Raw genomic sequence first — 20,252 nt, 5'->3', positions numbered from 1 at the left:
ATACTTGTCTTGATTGCTACCTAGAAGAGGATAAGGTTATTTCAGTAAAATTCGGTGCTAGGGATGACATAAAAAGTATAACCATCCCGTTGGAGCATAAAGCCTTTGGCCAATACCCAGTGGATGGTGGAGCTGGTAAACATTTTAGCAAGAGATCTTTATGAAGAATGGGGCCTACCTCCAATGCTTTTGGAAGGCTACATTCAATATCCGCCTAGCCAACCACACTAAAATGAAGCCACTGGCCATCATTGACAATGTGCCAACAAAAATTGTTGGAGTTAGGTTTACTCTCCAATTTACTATCTTGGATCTCCCCAAGGAATCTATAGCCTACCATATATTGTTGGGAAGACCATGGCTTCGCGAAGATTTGGTACTCCATGATTGGGATATTGATCAAATCACAATCCAAAACAGAGAAACCTCTGCCAAGATCAATTTGGGAACAAGGGAAATCAAACTCACTATTTCCAAAAATATTGAAGACACTTCTTTCACTCTACAACCACCAATCATACATCCCCTTTACTACAAATGTATCGAAACACATAGAAGGGGATACTCAAAGTGACATCAACAATAGGATACATGCATTGGCCACGATAGAGAGAGGATCTACATCTTCATCGAAACATCGAGAACCAGGCAAGGCATATGCCTACGTTTCGAAGCTCTAAAATGCAGTGCATGGGAGCTTCAGGGCCTAGCAATATGTCTTTCATGTTCCTCTACTATTGCGAAGTTTGATCCTTCGCCTCGGAAGTTGCATTGCAACTATAAATTTATTGTTTCATTCATATGTTTGTAATGCATACCTTCATGTTGTATTCATTTATTGTATTGCAGATGTATTAAGATGTCTACATTTTGACTATCTTTCATTATTGCAACATAATCTTATAATTTGTCCCGCAATTGTTTCAACTATTGCCTATAAACACGAAAGAATCGTGACTTTCCTTGTTTTGTGATGAGTTTACAAATTGGTAGAATAGAACTAATCTCACAAGAGATTGGAAAATTAGAGTCATCTACAACACACTGCCTTCACAACACACTAAGAATGGGTTATTGTGTCCCCTCGTGTAGGCCCATCCATGGCATATTCTTTTTCGTCCTCCTACCATGGGTTTCAACTCAATGGTCCTCCTCGCGCATCGAACCAACCATTGGCTTTACAATCTACAGTGGCCTCTCCGATTCTTACTGGCATACCACAATTCTTACCCCCACAATCGTCGAACTCACGTTTGGGAGTTGTGGATTTGAACTTGGATTCACAAGATCCCTACATTCCACATGTGGACGTCGTGCCCTCTTCCCAACTCAAGGAGGTGCAAGCACCTCCCCAGCATCGCCACAATGCGAATGCCATGCCTACACCTGTTGCCAGTACTCAAGATGTGCCCCAATCAAACAAACTCAATGCGAGGTCTAAAGCAAGAGCACCGAGAGCATCAAAGGATAGTGATGGTGATGGAAAGATGTTTTGGTCAGTGGAGGTGTTGTGTCTTTGTAAAGCTCCTTTTGACAACGTAGAAAGGAGGGTTGCCTCATGCAAAAGATAAAAACCCACGAGGAGCAATGGCAACGCATTGCTCGAGACTGTGCAGAGAAAGGATTGCAAGTGACCTGGGAGCAAGCCCTCGATAAGCTCGCTAAGATATGGCTCGTATATCAGTGGGTTTGAGACTACGAGGCGAACATTCCTTCTAGGAAATCCTCCTACTGTCCTTGACTCCGAAACAACGTGCCGCAGAGCGGATGCGAGTGACTACCTTCTCCAAGCAGTTGTGGAAGACCATGCAACCTATTTTTAAGAAGGATAGGGATGTGTTCAACACTTTGGAGGATGGTATGCATTTCAATTGAGTCCTAGAATGCTATATTGCATTTATTTTAATCCAGTTCTAATACTAATTTTCTATGTTTGTTTGATGAAGTCCAAAATCACCAATCTCCCCCTAGGGGAGGTGTGAGTCATAATGTATCCGAGGTCGAGGATAAAGATATGCCACAAGGTGAAGCAAAGGCCACCTCCTCTACTGGGATGCGCCACAAGACTAAGAGGAGAACTATAGAGCAATGCATCGAGGAGGGGAATGTGAACTTAGAGCGGTCATTCAAAGACGCAGAGGGTGGCCACAACAAGAGGCACAAGGAATCATTGGAAGTAAGCCAGCAAAGTGTAAATGTGAATCTACAAATCGGAACAATGTTTGCATGAGCTTTAGAGCGATTTGCTGCAGCAGTAGAGAAGCTTGTAGAGAATTGTAGTAGGCCTACGCCTTGACATTATGTATTTGGAAAGTTTCTTTCCTTCCTCGTGCGAGATGATTTGATGCAATATGTGGTCGCTTTGGCAGCTTGAGTTTGTGTTGTGTTTCTTGTGAGTTTTTCATTCGAAGTTGTGGCCAATGATATTGAAATTGTGCCCAATTTGTGGTGGGTGTGTTCTGTAACCTTTGTTTGTGATCAATTGACCATGGGTTTGCCACCTCACGTTTGAAACCTTAGGTTTGTCAGTTAAGCCTATGTTGTGTGTTTAAAAAAACCGCATTTTTTAATGCGTAGGTCTTTGAGGGGCGAGGCTTAAATTTTGTACGCGCAGTGTGGAGAGAGGAGACGCGAACGCAGAGGCACCAATTGCCTGCGCGCAAGAGCTTGGCGGGAATGTAGGGTCTGGGCTGCAGGACGATCCAGTGTAGGGCTCAAAGGCCCTAGTTTGCAGTTACTGGATGCCAAGGCCATGGAATATAAGCCAGGTTTGGAGATCGGGGGAACCAACTCTCAATCTGCGCGGGGGAGGCTGAGTATTTGCTCGGGGGTTCGTCACTCTATTTGCTTGCGGTAACTCAGAGCGTGGTTGAGTTACCAGGGATACTGGCACTGGCACTGAGGTCCTAGCGTACCAGGGTCAGCCGGGTTGAGTGAGGTGCTTTCCTCGAAAGAGGGAAGCCTCACGACTTCGTCTTCCTCATGGTGTAGTATATATTAACGCTCTTGTTCAAGTTTTTCCGTCCGCCATAGCCAAGCTTCAAGCTTTTTGTCCGCCATAGCCAAAGCTTCAAGCTTCAAGCTTTGTGTCCGCCATATCCAAAGCTTCAAGCTTTCTGTGCTCCATAGCCAAGTCCCTCTTCTTCGTCTTCATCTTCTTCTTCATGAGATCCTCCATAGCCAAGCTCGCCTTCCTTTTCGCCATCGCCCTCCTCTCTTTCCCTCCCTCCCCTGCTCAGCAGTCCTACCCCTCCGACTCCATAGCCTCTGATTGCTCCCACAATCACTCTTTCAACGCCGGCTACCTTTGCTCCCTCCTCCCTTCCTGCCTCTCCTTCGCTTACTATCGCTCCCAGCTCTCTCAGTCCCTCGGCGATGTCGCTTCTGCCTTCAATTCCTCCCCTTCCTCCATCTCTTCCGCTTCCCATTTGCCTTCCTCCTCCCTCCCTGCTGCCCACCCCCTCTTCATCCCCTTGTCTTGCTCCTGCATTGCACAATTCTATCAGATGAACGTCGCCCGCTCCATCGCTCCCGGGGACTCCTTCTATAAGATCGCCAACTCCACCTATGAAGGCCTCACGACTTGCCAGGCTATCCAAAACGCGAATCCCACTCTGCAGCCCGCGAATTTGTCGCCCGGGGCTTCCTGCACCATCCCCCTCCGTTGTGCTTGTCCCTCCCCAGCTCAGATCGCTCTCGGCATCAGCCTGCTTGTGACATATCCTGTTGTGCAGCACGATACGCCTGTCAAGGTTAGCACCGCATTTGGAATTGATCTCTCTCTCTTGCATGACGCCAACAATTTGACGGAGAATTCTGTCCTCTTTCCTGGCACCACACTGTTAATTCCGCTGAAGGCTAAGCCTCAAACGCCTCCAATTATTGAAGGGGACTCCTCGCCCCCTCAGGCTTCTCCCAATTCACAAGGACACAAAACGTCCCTGAGCGTGGGCGCCTATGTCGGCATTGCTGCGGTTCTCATTGTTTTGTTTCTAGGAGTGGTGGCAATATGTTGTCTCAGGCGGAGGAGGAAGACTCGTGACCTATACTTTCCTGATTCCAAGGTGCTAAGGGAAGATGTGAAGCACACGAAAATTTCCGTAGAACACTTGGACGAAATAGCTGAGATGAAGATCAAATGGATAATCTACTCAGTTGACGAGATCAACGCGGCAACACAGAATTTCAGCCCGTCGAGCAAAATCAAAGGTTCGGTCTACCGTGGAGTTTTGAGAGGGCAGGCGGTGGCGATCAAGAAAATGGGAATAGATATGGCGCAGGAGATTGGCATTCTTCAACAGCTAAATCATTCCGGTCTTGTTTCGCTTTTAGGATTGTGTATAGCCACACCGGGTCAATCTTTCCTAGTCTACACGCTTATGGAAAAGCGATCGCTGAGCGACTGGCTTCACGAGCTCCCGCATAAGGAGAAGCAGTTCCAACCAGAAGGCTTTGTATCCTTAAGCTGGACTGCAAGACTGCGCATTGTTTCTGATGTAGCGGATGCGCTCGAGTATCTACATGATTACGCGCTGCCCAGCTTTATACACAAGGACATCAAGAGCAGCAATATTCTTATAGATTCAAGCTTCCGAGGAAAATTGTCCAACCTTGGTCTGGCCAAGTCTACGCAGGACATGCAACATGGGATGGCCTTGACCAGGCATATCGTTGGCACACAAGGCTACTTGGCTCCAGAATACCTTCGTGACGGTCTTATGTCTACTAAGCTTGATGTGTTTGCTTTCGGTGTTGTTCTGTTGGAGATGCTGTCTGGTGAAGAACCTATCATCAGAGATGAAGAAGGAAGGCAGTTGAAGGGAAAGAATGGATTTCTCTGGACGTGCATAAGTAGCGTATTGGATGCTGAGAAGGTGGAGGAGAAGCTTGTGAGTTGGATGGATCCTATGCTGAAAGAGCGTTATCCTTTGAATTTGGCTCTGATTTTGGCAATGTTGGCAAAGAGATGTGTGGAAGAGGATCCAGCCCTGAGGCCTGAAATGAGTCATGTTGCCAGGGTTTTGCTGCAGCTTCTGGAGGCATCAAAGAGGTGGGAAAGCTCAGAAGTGAGGAATGAACTGGAAGGAAGGTGACGCTCCAATAGTAGAAAACCAGGAACTGTGTGATAGGCTTGTCTGTTGAAAATTGGAAGGAGATTGGATCTGCCTGTTTGCAGCTGCCCACCATAGCTGGAGTTTGGCTACTGGCCATTGAAGTGAAATTTGCAAATGGGCCGTGATGCTCAATTGCTCCTGTATAGATGGAATGGATATTTGATCATGGAGGAGGATTGGATATGCCTAACGCAGTTGCTGAGTCTGCCCTTCACCTCCGGAGTTCCGATAGAAACTCAGTACGAAGACTTTGTATAAATGGATGCTCAAGTATGTGTGGGTGTGTGGATTTGTATGTGAGAGCATATTTTTATACTATGGTCTACACCCACTGTTAGGCGCTGATGACGTCAGTGGGGATGTCATAGTAGCTAGTCCCTACTATGCATGATGGAGTTTATGGTTTTCAACCTTGTGACTATCATGAGATTGAAAGTGCACTATGTTGTGTTTTTAGAGGATGAGTTTGGGAATGTTCCTGGATTCATCTAGGTATATGCCTAACGCAGTTGCTGCCACTACTGGATTTGCTACTGAACTTGGATTGAAAATTGGCTGTGCTCCTCAATCTCTGCTTGTTGCTTTACAGGATAGATCGATTCTTGGATCAGGAACCATAGTTGGATTTGGTGAAATGAGAACAGGCTGTAATGCCCAATCTCTCTTTGCTTTTATAATGGATGATAGAAAGTGTTTTGATATGTGGGAGTTTAAGTACTTCATGTATCCAAACTTTGATCAGAGATGGCTGTTTGTAGTTGCAAATCGATTTAAGTGAAAATGAGAATGGCTATTATGCCTAATTCCTTCATGGATAAGTGGAATTCTTTTGATTGGTGGAATCCGAGGCCATATTACTTCCATTTTCTGTCTTGCTCTCATTTAACGAGGAGCATCAAGGGCAATTCTGTGGATGTAAACTAAAAGCGTCATGTAATCTTGCAACATGGTTGTTTGACTTCAAAAAAAGAAAGTCAAAAAGAGCCTAACAAATTGGTAAATGAAACTATGCCACCCAATACACATGGCACATGTCAGGCTAATTCAATACCATCGGAGGCTGATCTTCGAGAAGTGCCGGAGTACTTCAAGAATTACACAAGTGGTAGTGAGAATCTGAAGTTTAAGAAACTGATAGCATTGGAGAAACTCCAATCTATGAGGGACCGGCAAAAACACGCACAATAAGCCTCACCCTTGAAGGGGAGGAGAAAAACTAGTTTTCATTGGGAACTCTTAAATGAACAAGACTAACAGTAGTTTCACAAGTCATAGGCACACACACTCTCTCTCAATGGAGGCACGCACACACAGATAGGCACGCACACGAACACACACACATACACACACACTCGCTCGGTCGCTTGCTCCTCCCTCCCTCCAACAATAGCCACCCCTACATGCGTGTACACTTTTTTTGGGGGTAAAAGCTCTCTCTCTCTCTCTCTCTCACACACACACACACACACACACTCTCTCTCTCTCTCTCACACACACACATACACACACACGCACGCACGTACACGTGCATGCACGCGCACACGAATGCATGCATGTGCATGCACACACTCACGCATAGAGAGTTTCGATTCTTGCTAAGAGGAAGTCTGCTATACTCTCGCAAGTTCAAATTGCAAAATACACTTGGATTAACGAAGCTATGCGAGATTATAATTGGCATCGAAAAGAGATGAAGACCTCCTACATAAGACAAAAGGAGTTGAAGTTGCTAAAGCAAGTAGAATCGAGTGAAATGGCTAGATTAGTAACCATCGAATACGATTAACTTTGACATCAATGATGTCATGATTGTAGTCATAAGAGATAAGCTCACAATAGTAGATGCATGCAACAGTTTAGAAAATAGGTTCAATGCAGAGACTATGGAACGGTCTAGAGAATAAGTTCAATCGAACGGTCTAGAGGATAGGTTTAATGAAGAGACTACGTCAAGGAGCACACGCTAAAAAAACTCAGACACAGTAAATCAGATTTCAATTACTTATGAAACAAACTAATTGAAAGGTTTTGGAAATCAACTAATTTTTTATAGATCGATGTACAATGAAATGAAAAAGCGAATTCTATACAAGTTATAATGCTATGACAATCTAACACAAGATTTAGCTAAGTTAGGAGAAGTACAATACGCTCACACTTGAAGAGCTCAGTGCTTGCAAGTTGGTACTTTTGTAGGTGAGGAAAATCCATGTGTTACAGTGTGCAGGGGTGGACTTCGTGTCTTGGGAATTGCATTTCCCTTCCCTTACTAACTCATGTTTGAAATTTCTTAAGTGTGATTCTCTCGAGTGTGTGTTTGCAAGGTTTATTGAGTGCATGCAAGTGTTGAAATGAAGGTTCTCTCATTTCAAGCTTGTAATAGGTTCTCTGTTTCATAGGCCATTGTAAAGCTTGTGTGAAACTTGGAGAAGAAGCTAGAAGAAGACTAGCTTACTACTGCCAGTACTAGGAAAACTAGTAGTAGTAGTATGTAGACTCCTTATTGGTCATAGTTCGACTCCCATCAAAAGTTAATGGACTAATAAGATCTTTCAATAGATAGACTCCCATTGGTAGTGGGTAGACTCCCTATTCCTCTCCCTCACCCTTACTAAGGACACTCAATCTAAGAAAACTAAGAAAACCTACATAGGAAAACTAACACAGTCAAAAAAGGGAGGGAGCTAACACATAATTAGTGAATCTTCGGGCTGACTAAATACCATAGGATGTAAAGTGATGTTTGTTGTAAATGGTCCTTGCATTCTCATGACATTTCTATGCAAAAAACTCATCCAACTTCCTTTGATTAATAAGGAAAGAAGCTCGATCAATTCGCATACAGAAAATTGGTCCCCATTCCCCATATGTACCCTTTTGTCTTCAAGATGGTGTACGTCTAGCATGCTTACTAAAACCTTGGATAAAGGAGAATCAGTAATCGCAACTTCTTCACTTCCTTCATCTACATCCTCTTTGAGATGTAATTTTGTTCTCTAATCCAACCCTAAGTAAAGGGTCCTAGTCTAGTTTGTGGTGCTTATTGTCCTACCCAGTCCTACCCGACAAGGCATGGAGCTAGTGGTACCGCCATTTGGACTTTTGAATATGTTTTTTTGGTTGTTATAATGATGTTGTTACATCAACCATAATCTCGGAATCGTCTGGTGTGGTTATGGTGAAGCGGGAAACCAGAGGGCTCGATAGTGCTTGCATCAATATGGAGTGCACAAGTAAAGCCTAAAAGGGCATAGAGGCTCTAAGGTCCAAATGGACACATGGCACTCAAGAGAACACCACGTGGCAAGCACTGGGCTAGGAGGGATGGGCTAGGAGGGAGGATTCTAGAAGGAGCTTGAGAAAGCAAGTTCAGGGAACAAGGAAGGGAATCTGTGGCAGGGTGGAAACGACAGCTGAGCCCTCTTTTGTGGTCCCGTATCATTGCTATCAGAGCTTACTTATTTATTCATGGGGAGTCGAGGTGCAGAGCTAGAAGCTTGGGTGGAAGATCTCAACGGTTTATTACACATAGTTAATCCGGAGGAAGGAAGTTTAAGGAATAGTCATCGCGGTGAGTTATGGAGGCCAAAAATTCAAGATGGACAGTGGGACTATGAGAACTCTATCTTGCACGCTCGGCATGTCTTGACGACCTCCTGAGTCCTCACACACAGACAATAAATGGAATATAAATGCACCATACACTCAGGAGTTAGTACGCTGCCTACGCACAGTGTCTGTGCACCGAAGGACAACATGGTGCATTAGACTTGTTCTACTTCAGCATTGGCTAGTGTTCCATTATTCCATAGTGGTATAGACTTTCCTTCATTGGTGTTGTCGAGGAAATAGAATCCGATTTGCGTCAATAGCTTCTAGCCGACCTATGTAGAGAAAATGTTGAGTATGGAACAGTGCAACCATGCAACCTCATATAATGGTGGCTGATGACAGTGAGGAGAAGTAGCTTGACGTGCAAACTTCGAAGAGAAGAAAGAAGCTGCAATCATATCAAAGAGTAGACATCCGTACATCGTGCAACCTATACGCAGAGTGATAGAGAAATTCATTTAGAGCCACGTCATTCAAAGGTTCCCCAACCTTTGAAAAAAAAGCCACCTCACTTTTCTTCTTTTTTACCCCTCTCATGTCTAAGATTCCTTTTTCCACCACCAAGGACTAAAGAGCCATTTTATATTTCCTAAAGGCCCCTAACTCTCCCAATCTCCTTAGCCTCGCCAAACTCAAAGAAGATCAAAGAACGGGTTGAGAAGTTCGAAGCAAAGAGTATAAAGGAGAGCGGGATCGGGAAGAGAGATCAAGAATTAAAAGCATGATAGGGTGCGTCGACTTCAAAGACAAATCCAATGCCTCGAATAAATATCAGGGAAGTGGGCATCACATTTTTCTCTCTAATATAAAGCTTTTGCTTTATAATTTCTGGAAAGTACGCATTTTTAAAAAAAAAATGACAACTCTAGAAAGAGATGATATGATTAGGGAGGCCAGGGAAAGGGCTAGAAAGGGAAAAGCAATAGTTGTAGAGGAAACACATGAGGAGGTACAAATTGGAAATCAAGAGGATAATGTGGAAATGGAGGACATAGACTATGGTGATTATGGAATTCCGTATACGGAATTCACTAAACTTGAAACTGGAACACAAAATATAGAAACACAATGAGGAGTTATCAGTGACATTGAAAACCCCAGCTGAAGCTATAACTAAGTTAGCCAATTCTCAATCGATAACAAATACAGAAAAAACACCGATTCCTCCTAATCAAGGACTTAAAACCGCCAATTTTCAATGGGGAAGAAAAGGAGCGTAATAAAGATGCGATTAATACGTTCTTGCAAAAGTGGCAAGACTTCCATCGACTCAGGAATACTCCTCCTGAAACCGAGTCATGGAAGCAAGTCTTTCCCTTGGAAATAAAGCCTACAAATGGTGGATAAGCCTCATGGAAAGTGATAGAATCCCTAGGTATTGGACTGAGTTTGAACAAGCCTTCCTAAAAGAGTTTTTACTAGAAAATGAATTAAAAAGAGTGTGGGAGGCTTGGGACAGTTGCACTATGGGTAAAAACACTCTAGTCCAGCACATAGCAAATTATAGGGAGGTAATCCTTAAGTTGAAGGGAATTGATGAATTCCAAAAGATAAGGGGTTTCGTGAGAGGTCTCAAAGACACTAATAAGGTTGAGGTGAAAAGAAATTCTCCTAAAACCTTTGAGGAAGCCATTAAGTATGCCCAAATATACAATGATACAATAGGGAAATTCAAAATTGGAACTTCAGAACAAACAAGTTTTGTTCCAAAGTTCAACAAATTTTCCAATTTGAAAAGGAAGGGGCACTTTAAGAAGGAGGTTCCTTAGGCACCACCTAAGAAACCTCAAACACAAAATTATCCTCTCTTGAAGAAATAGGATTATGAAAGGGCCAGGCAAGAAAATCTTTGCTTCAAATGTTTGGGTACAGACCATGCTACTTGGAACTACCCTAAAAATAAACAAGCAAGAGCTAAAGCCCCAAATAGACCTCCACAAAAACAAGTACATGCGGTGCAAGTGTTGTCGCTTAATGGTACTGAAAAGTACACTAAAGTAGGGGTCTTAGGTGTAGTGCTTGGTCGAGAATGGCTATATAGTCTTGGGCGTAGCTTATAGTGGAGTTATTTTAATAACTCCATTATGTTTGAAAAAGAGGGTAGAGTCTTCCAGATTCAAGGAGAGCATGATTTGCCTAACTCTCCTCTTATTTGTTTGATGGAATTGGAATTACTAATACACTAAGAAGAATGCAAGATATATCTTTGTGAACTTACTTTTATTGGTGATTTTATGTCTTCTGCATCAGAAAGAAGTAATGTTGTTTTTTATAATCTTAAAAAGTATAAATCTTCTTTCAATGATTTAATGTTTGAATTTAAAGATGTTTTTTCGTCTAATGTACCTGATGGTTTACCTCCTGAGAGAGAAATAGATTATAAGATAGATTTAATTCTTGGATCTTACCCTGTTTGTAAACCCCCATAGAGGCTTAGTCAAACGGAGGAACGTGAGGTTGAAAGACAATTAACGGAATATCTTAGAAAGGGCCAAATTCAACCAAGTAGCTCACCTTGGTCTGCACCAATTTTATTGGTAAAGAAAAAAGATGGTACTATGCGTTTATGCATAGATTACCGAGCACTAAATAAAATCACCATAAGAAATAAGCATCCCATGTGTTGCATTGATGAGCTCTTTGATCAATTGCAAGGGGAAAAATACTTTACTAAAATTGATTTAAGATCAGGATATCACCAAGTACGAATTAGGGAAGAGGATGTCCCTAAGACATCATTTCGTACTAGGTATGGGCATTATCAATTTAAAGTAATGCCATTTGGATTAACAAATGCTCCAGCAACTTTCATGACATGTATGAACAATGTCTTAAGGCCATATCTAAGGAAATTTGTTATAGTATTTTTTAACAATATCCTTATTTATAGTAAAACCAGGAAAAAGCATTTGGAACATTTGCAAAAAGTGTTCCAGCTACTTAGGGATAATTCACTCTTTGCTAAAGAATCCAAATGTGATTTCTTTGCAAAAGAGGTGAAATACTTGGGACATGTAACCTCCCAAGAAGGGGTTCGTATGGATCTTGACAAAGTAAGGGCCATATTGGAATGGCCACATCCTACAAATCTAGAAGAATTACATATATTCTTAGGTTTGTTAGGATTCTATAGGAGATTCCAGGATTATGCTAGGATTGGTGTTCCGATGACGGACTAGCTTAAGGGGATGGGAAGCACCTTCAAATGGGATGAATATTAAAAGTACCTAGAGCAGTAGCTCTTGTCTTAAAAGTAGTGGCTCCCACTGAACCATTCACCATGCACTGCAGTCTTCATTGCCTCAGCCCAAAAACCACTAGAAAGACTTGCATTGGAAAGCATGCATTGCAACCTTTCTTGAATGGTATGGTTCATCTTTTCTGCAACTGGATTTTGCTCTGGAGTACGAGGGGATGTGAGCTCCCTCTTAATCCCACGTGTATCATAGAAATGTTGAAAGTCATGAGAGAGATACTCTCCGCCATTGTCAGTCCGTAGGCATTTAAGTGTTCTACCTGACTAACCAAGGCCAACCATTTCTGAAATACTTGGAACACATCACTCTTCCGAGCTATAGCGTAAGCCCACACTTTCCTAGTTGCATCATCAATGAATGTCACATAGTATTCAGCCTCGCCTAATGACCGTGTAGGCATGGGACCACATACGTCTAAATGCACCACATCAAGCTTTTTAAACTCTTTCTTTCCCCTTCTTTTATGGGCTGATTTAGTCTGCTTCCCATAGAGACAATGCTCACAAAATTTAAAATCAGAGAAACTCCAATGTGGTACATAACGCAAACGGCATAAGAGTTTCATTCCATTTTGGCTCATGTGCCCCAACTTGCAATGCCACAAAGAAGTGCTTGGCTGCTCGGTTATTGCAACAACATGATCAAATACCCCTGATACATGTAAGGGATACAAAGTCCCACACTTGGCACCCCTAGCCAAAAGCATAGAGCCCTTTTGAATTTTCCAACTATGAAAGCCAAAAGTGGTGTGAAAACCAGCATCATCTAGCTGACCCACTGAAATAAGACTCTTGGTCAACTTAGGCACATGTCTCATATGTTTCAAAATAAATGCAGACCCATTTGCAAAAGAAAACTTTATGTCACCTACTCCCACTATGTCACATGCATAGTCATTTCCAAGATGCACACAACCTGTCTTTCCACTGTCATAAGTGGAGAACCATTCCCTATGGGGAGTAACATGGAATGAAGCACCAGAATCCAAAATCCAATCCTGGGAATATGCATCATCTGAAGTGGTAAGCAACTCTACAGATAAACTAGACATGAAGAAAACGTCATTGTCACTATCATGTGTGACTGCATTGATCTCCTCGATCTTCACTTTTCCTTTGTCCTCCCTTGGACTCTCTTCCTTTTGATTTGCACCCCAATTTGCATTCTTTTTCTTATCCTTTTGCTCTCTTTTCAGCTTGTAGCAATCCTTTTTCATATGGCCCTTCTTGCCATAGTGGTAACACTCAATGTTCCATGCCCTGGATTTGCTATGAGACTTTCCTCTTTCTTGGGACTTCCCCCTGAACTGTGATCTGCCCCTTTGCACATTTAAGGCTGCATCCTGCTTGTTGCCGTCCATAGACTTCCATCTAATCTCCTTGGCCAACAAGCTACCCACAACATCATCGAATTTTAGTACTCCACTAGGTGCAGAGTTACTGACAACTATATGGAAGGTATCCCATGAGGATGGCAATGAACATAAGAGAAATATTGCCTTAGTCTCCGCATCAAAATTCATCTTCTGAGCCTGAAGCTACTGAAAATAATATTGAATTCATTCAAATGAGAAGCAATGGAGACCCCTTCCTTCATCTGTAGCTCAAACAACCTCTTCATGAGGTAAACTTTATTAGAGGCAGTTTCCTTTACATAAGTGGCACACAGTTTCTTCCATAAATCTTCCGTAGTCTGCTCATTTACTACTGTGAAATAAACTGACTCTGCAAGATGAAGTCTAATAGTAGACTTTGCTAATGCATCCAACTCATTCCAATCATCCTCAGACATATTTGCAGGCTTAGCTTCAATCCCTACCAAGGGTTTAATCTACTTCTTTTGAATAAGCACATCCCTTATCTGTTCTTTCCACAAAGAAAAGTTTGTCCCATCAAACTTTTTAATACTGAAAAACTCCTTTTCAGACATGGAAGAGGATGCCATGATGCAAATGAAACAAAATCCCAAATGCTAGTGCCTGCAAGAGAGAATCACACCAAATACCAGGTGCACCCAAATGTGTATGCCATAATAGAGTGAAGTATCACCAAAACTCAAGGCTCAAAGCATCAAAAGATGCATCTGACTCATGTGCATATACTATGCATCCATATGAGCAAATCTGGCCCAAAAGAAAATGCCAATAAGTGCCAAATGACTCAAGCATAAACACTGTCCACTGGCATATGCATCAATAATATCTCATCCAAGAGAGCATAGCACTATCAGTGCATCACCTGCAATGTGTCAAAGCTGTCCCTCAGCATAAAATAGCATCCATGTGCAAAGCGTCCATAAAAAATAGCATCCCACAAGGCAATTTGGGCCTATTAGCGCATCCAATAAGGACTGTAATGCATCCAAATGGCCTATAAATCATCCACTGCAACCCAATGCACACCACGAATGAGTGCACACTGCTCAAACTACAACTAGAGTGATCTGCATAAGGTATGCTCAAGAAACCATAGTCCTACGGTAATGACTGCTACTGAAAATAGAACCTGAGATGCCTCAAAACATGGGTGCCATTGCATAATCGGACTCAACAAGAAAATCTGCAAATATCTCTCTTCTGCCAGAACTCCAAAATCCCAATCGATGAGTGAGAAATGGGAGTCAACACTTATCCACTGCCATGTGGTATAAATCTAAGGTTTCAAAACCTTAGAATGAAAAATGCATAATAGAGAGATGAAATCGAATACACAGAGGTCTGTAACTCTAAAAATCCTCCACCAAATCACGCAAAAACTGATAGGTAGGGATTTTTGGGCATCCGAAATGCAATGGGACAAACAGTTTTGGAAACCGTGGTCTCAATCACTGGGTCCAACACACGGACTGAAAAACGTTTTTGGAAACAAAGCTATTTGTAAACTCCACCGGAGTGCAAATGATGAGCAACATAGAAGTTTTAGGATCTCCTGAGTCCACTAGACCTGACAGATCTGCAAATGGTTGCTCCAAACTTGAGTTCCAACACCCGGGCAAAAAACGCAAAAACTGACACAGTGAGTCAGAAATCCAATGAAATGATCCCAAATTCAAGAATGAAGGTATTTCCAAGATCTTGAAGTGAAGTGGACACCAAAAGCAAGCAATAGTTGCCTCTATAAGTCAATACAGAGTCTCTGTCATCGAACGGAACAAGGAAAAGCTCAAAAAACGACTTTTTCTTTGAAAAACTCTTAACAGGCTCTCAAAACCACTTCGCAAAACCAAAGTGACTTTTCCAAAGGTTCCTCCAAGGTCTCTGCACACTCGAATGCAAGTAAAGTCACCCACAAAGCTTCCCACAGAGCTTCTCCTTCTTCCCACAGAGCTGCTAAGCTTCAAGCATTCATGCACACTCAGCTAGATCACCTGGGCTCTGATACCAGTTGAGAGTGCTCTCAACGGAAGCAAGAACAGAAGAGGGAGAGAGAGAAACAGAGAGCCACACAAGTTCACCCTGAACCTTGGATCCTCCTTCTAATCCTGGAATCTCTTCTAAACTCTGAAACCTACTTCTAAACTCTGGAACCTCTCTCTAAACCTTGGAACTCCTTCTAAACCTTGGAACTTCTTCTAAACCTTGGAACCTCCTTCTAACCCTTAAACTCCTCCTAAACCCCTGAACCCCCAATGAAGGTGAAAGCCTTCATTACCTCAACCATGATGATACACGTTCCTTTAACACATGCATGCAGTATGTTTGCTTACCACACTTAAGCCTACGTCTCTCATCGAAATACGACTCGAGGTCCTAAGCTACACGTATACTACAAATGACAACCCCAATATATCCCATACACTAATTAGAATGGTGTAAACCCAATAGCTATCTTGTGTGTGGTTCTGTAAGCCCATAAAACATCTGCCAAGTGCCTATCCCAATTCCTTTTCTTGGTGTCTACAAGCCTTCCCATTCAATTGCACAACAATCCATTTGTTTTCTTAGCCAAGTGCATCAATACTCATATTACACTGTGTGAAGAAGTATCCTAAAATTCTAAGGATAACTTTTAGCTTTTATAACACACACATTTTACTTTGATAACAAATATTATTCGATAGTTGATTGAGAAATAAATAATTTAATTTTTACATTAAAATATATATATATTATATATATAAAGACATTACATGAAGAGTTTTCCAAGCAACATTCATGCCTACAGCTTGACCCAATGTCTAAATCTCATCATTTGCTTTGAATATACAAGCATCCTTAATGATTGCATCATCAACTTGTATTGCTCCATAACCAACTCCCATTGGTATAGTATGAACTCTAAATGAAGGATCCAAACTAATTAATGTCCATATTCCAACTATATCTTTTGAGTCCTTATGTAAGATCTTTACCCATTGTCCCCTTTGAAAAGCATCAACTTACAAAGATACATTCAAGAGATCATTAGTAGAATATTTGTTTAAATTATCTTTATGAAAAATATCCAAAAACATTACGGTCATTGCCATACTAATTAAGAAAAATAAATAAATTTAACTTACTTGGAAAACACGTATGTCATTTGTTTGTGCTGCTATCTTTTCTACTCCAATTGTTGATTGATGAACCTTTTTAAAATAAAGTAAATATGAGACTTAATAATGCTTCATCTGAATGCTTGCTACTCTACCCAAAGATTATCCATAAACCTTTTCAAGACAATATCTACAATACACGCACGCGCGCATGTGTGTGTGTCTCTATGTGAGCATGAATTATCTTTTTTATGAAAATTATCATGAAGTAGGATGAAATTTACCTAAGATAGAGCAAAAATGCTTTTCCTCAAATCATTAAGTTGTTCTTGCAAGGCATCCATAGCCTTATCCTTGTCATGAAGCTTTCTTTGCAACTCAGCAGTCTTCTCATGTATCACTTGGTCTAAATCACTGGTTGCAATTTTTTTTTTGCCACAAGTAGTCTTTTTAGTAGGTACAACTAGTCTTGGACCAAGAATGTTATTATCCCCATTGTGATTTGGATTAGTGTCCTACATGAAATATATCAAATTGATATTATATTTTATTTATTAATAATTTCTATTCATAAAACAAAGAGAATATGAAGTACCTCTAATGAAACAACACATTGGTCTCTTTAGACAATGCATAGTCAGATAGTATTCCTCTTCCTTTCATCCCATATCCTCTGGATGTATGAGCTTCTAAAAACACCTCTCGATATGAAGGAGACCTTTGAAGTTTAGAGATCTACATGTTTAAGATATTTGTCATACATGTGGATTTATCAAAGAGTACTACTATAAAAACATGAATTATGAAAAGAAAGAAAACTATTAAACTTACAGGTTCTTGTTTCATTCCAACATAACCCTTTCGACCTAAATTTGTAATGTTTTCTTGGGCCTTTCTATTTCTCTTATTTCTTTCACTAGATCTCTAAAAAACAATGTCAAAATGTTGTGTATTCCACAAGGAACTTGTTCCTCATTTACATCCACCTTAATATGATGTCCCATCTCAATAAATTTTGCTTTCTTGGACTCTCTAGATGCCCTTCTAAGATATCTTTCTCTTTCTATCATTGCATCATCCTTTAATATTCTTCCTTTTTTGGTTACCGGTGGTGATGTAACTTCTTCATCATGAACATTATTTGGAAAATTTTCTAGAAAAAAGTTAGAGCAAAATTAAGAAAAATAAGTCGCACAAAGATAATGTCAAGATATTGAAATTGATCAAAATCAATTCAAATAACAATACAAATAAAGAAAGTATGGAATGTTAAATACCTAATATATCATTATTCTTTGAATTATTAAGTTAATGTTGACAATGATAACCTTCCATCATCATCACCATCATCTCCAATATTCACCAAGTCATCTTAAATTGGTTCCTCTCCCTCTCTAGGTCCATCATAAATATCTAATGTATCATGTGGAAATGATGATGGGCATGAGAAATCTCTAGATGTAGAAAAATCAACAATGGAATTGCTATCTGCCCTTGCTCTTGGAATGTGATTAAGCACAACACTCCAATTTTGCTCCTTTGGGTCAGGCACATAAAAAACTTGTTGTACATGTGCATCCATGACAAAGGGTTGGTCATCAACATTTGAAGAGCTCACCTTCCTTGTTGTGTTGACTAGTTGGAATCCATACTTATCTATTTTCATTGTAGCATTCTCTCCTTTGGTATCGGATTTGAACCAATCACAGTACAATAAGATGGTAGTGAAAGACCCAAATCCAATTGAAGTATCTTCTCAATCTTTCCAAAAAAATGAATAAAGCTTCATGTTGGATTTTGATCTTTGACTCTACTTTGGCTTAGAATATCGAAATATGTTGCAACTCCACAATTTTGTGTTTTTTTCCCAATATCTCCATCTTTTGTTCGTAGATTGTATCTATTAACACACATTTGTTGATGAGAAACTGCCTTATGACTAGGCCCTTCTGCCAAATCAAGAAGTGTAAAATAGTCATCACCTTCAAAGCTTTCACTTTGAACTAAGTCGGTGACCTACAGGAAGAACATAAATAAAGTTAGAACTATCTTTAATCTAGCAAATCTACATGTGAATGAAAATCAAGGGTATTATTACTCACCTTTTGTTTTAACCACATTGGAAAAGTTCCCAAGTATTTTGTTCTTTCATTATGAGAGACCTTCTTTCTTGAATGTTGAAACATCACTTCAGCCTCCTCTTCAAATATCCTATTAGAAGATCATAATAAAAAGAATGTAATTGCATAATATTTTAAAGAACATGATTGGATGTTCAAGTTGGTTAAAGCAATTACCTTTTCCATTTCATGATGATTTTGCTATTTTCCAAGACACAAAGATGGGCTTGATGTCTTGTCAAGTCATCAAGTACAATCTCCACTCCATTCCCTTTCAACTCCTCATTGTAAAAAGTTTCATGCTCCTCTACATCCCATACTCTTCTGCATGATCCATCAAACTCATTGATATACTCTGAGAAGAGTCCCATAGCTTCTATGATTGCATATCCCTCAGCCATACTTCCTCCTAACCTTGCCTTATTTTTCACATACTATCTCAAAGTCGTCATATTTCTCTTAAAAGGATACATCCATCTGATACTAATAGGTCCACAAACTCTCAATTCCTCAACTACATGAATGAGTAAGTGTGTCATAATGTCAAAGAAGGAAGGAGGAAATACTTTTTCCATTAAACGTAAAACATATATGGCTTCTTCATACAATGCATCCCATTGTGTCATGTCCAAAGCTCTTGCAGATATTCTACGAAACACAAGAATAGTGGAGCGAACAGAATCAGTCAAAGAATGTCTTATTGCTAGTGGCAGTATCTGCTGTAGGAAAGTATGATAATCATGCGTTTTCATTCCTTGTAGCTTTTTGCTAAGAACATGCTTTTGCAAAGATGCTGAGTACCCTATTGGAACTTTGATATTCTTTACAAATGCAAAAAAATCATCCTCTTCCTTCTTTGTAAATCTATATGACAGAGCTGGCATTTTCAACTTGTAATTTCTTCCATGGACTATTTGAGACCATAATTCTAGTCGTATTTTCATATCCTTCATATCTAGACGAACTCTTAATGAATCTTTATTTGATTCTTGTAAGAGTGTTTTAAAAACATTTTCAGCAATATTTTTCTCCACATGCATCACATCAAGAGTGTTATGAACAAGAAGGTGCTGCATGGAAAAGAATACAAATTTCAATTTTTCATGGAAGATAAAACAATGTATTTTAAGTTTTTTAATCATGTAGAAGCATGAGTGCTTACCTCCCAATCTGGCAAGGTATAAATATTGACCATGTTTTCCACCCAGTCAATAACCTCGGATCTTCTTTAGGCCTCCTATTACTTGCTGATAGCCACTTCTCCTTTTGTCTACAAAATTCCTCTATTTCTTTGACATTAGGATATATAGGATGCTCTCTATATTTAGTGGAGCCATTGAATGCAATTCTCACATTTGTAAATCTATGGTCCATTGGAAGAAAGCACCTATGGCCTATATATTCCATCTTCTTAAGGCATGATGAGTATCTTCCTCAAAATGCATGTACACATATAGGACAAACATTGTATCCCTTTGTGTAGCAACCAGAAGTGAGCCCATAAGCTGGAAAGTCATGGATGGTCCATAGCAAGATTCCCCTCTTGCTCAACCATACAATACCAATTTTGGTTCTGGATAAAATAATACTAAATGTTAGTCAAGTCTAAGCTAAGGAATCATGTGTCATGTCTGTTATGGTGCTCATACAGTTGGTTGTTTTTTACTTGCATTACA

At 40.6% G+C, this 20,252-nt stretch overlaps 1 protein-coding gene across 1 annotated transcript; it reads left to right on the top strand.

Moving 5' to 3' along the window:
• The first annotated feature begins 3,032 nt into the window (after window positions 1-3,032).
• On the top strand, window positions 3,033-5,093 carry LOC147882661 (protein LYK5-like). The gene is made up of 2 exons (XM_087400930.1): window positions 3,033-3,752; window positions 3,858-5,093. The coding sequence occupies exons 1-2, from the start codon at window positions 3,165-3,167 to the stop codon at window positions 5,091-5,093; spliced, it is 1,824 nt and encodes a 607-aa protein (XP_087257056.1). The 5' UTR covers window positions 3,033-3,164.
• Window positions 5,094-20,252: the final 15,159 nt, after the last annotated feature.

Source organism: Dipteris shenzhenensis, chromosome 29 (assembly GCF_047967505.1).
Source record: "Dipteris shenzhenensis isolate YYH24624 ecotype China chromosome 29, Dip_SZ_1.0, whole genome shotgun sequence".
Taxonomy (NCBI): domain Eukaryota; kingdom Viridiplantae; phylum Streptophyta; class Polypodiopsida; order Gleicheniales; family Dipteridaceae; genus Dipteris; species Dipteris shenzhenensis.
The sequence above is the reverse complement of the archived record's forward strand: the minus strand, read 5'-3'. Positions and strand labels throughout refer to the sequence as shown.

Bases quoted from the DNA above. Each gene is read 5' to 3' on its own strand.
- LOC147882661 (XM_087400930.1), top strand. From the start codon at position 3,165: ATGAGATCCTCCATAGCCAAGCTCGCCTTCCTTTTCGCCATCGCCCTC. The intron at 3,753-3,857 runs GTTAGCACCGCA...ATTCCGCTGAAG, and splicing joins AGCACGATACGCCTGTCAAG to GCTAAGCCTCAAACGCCTCC.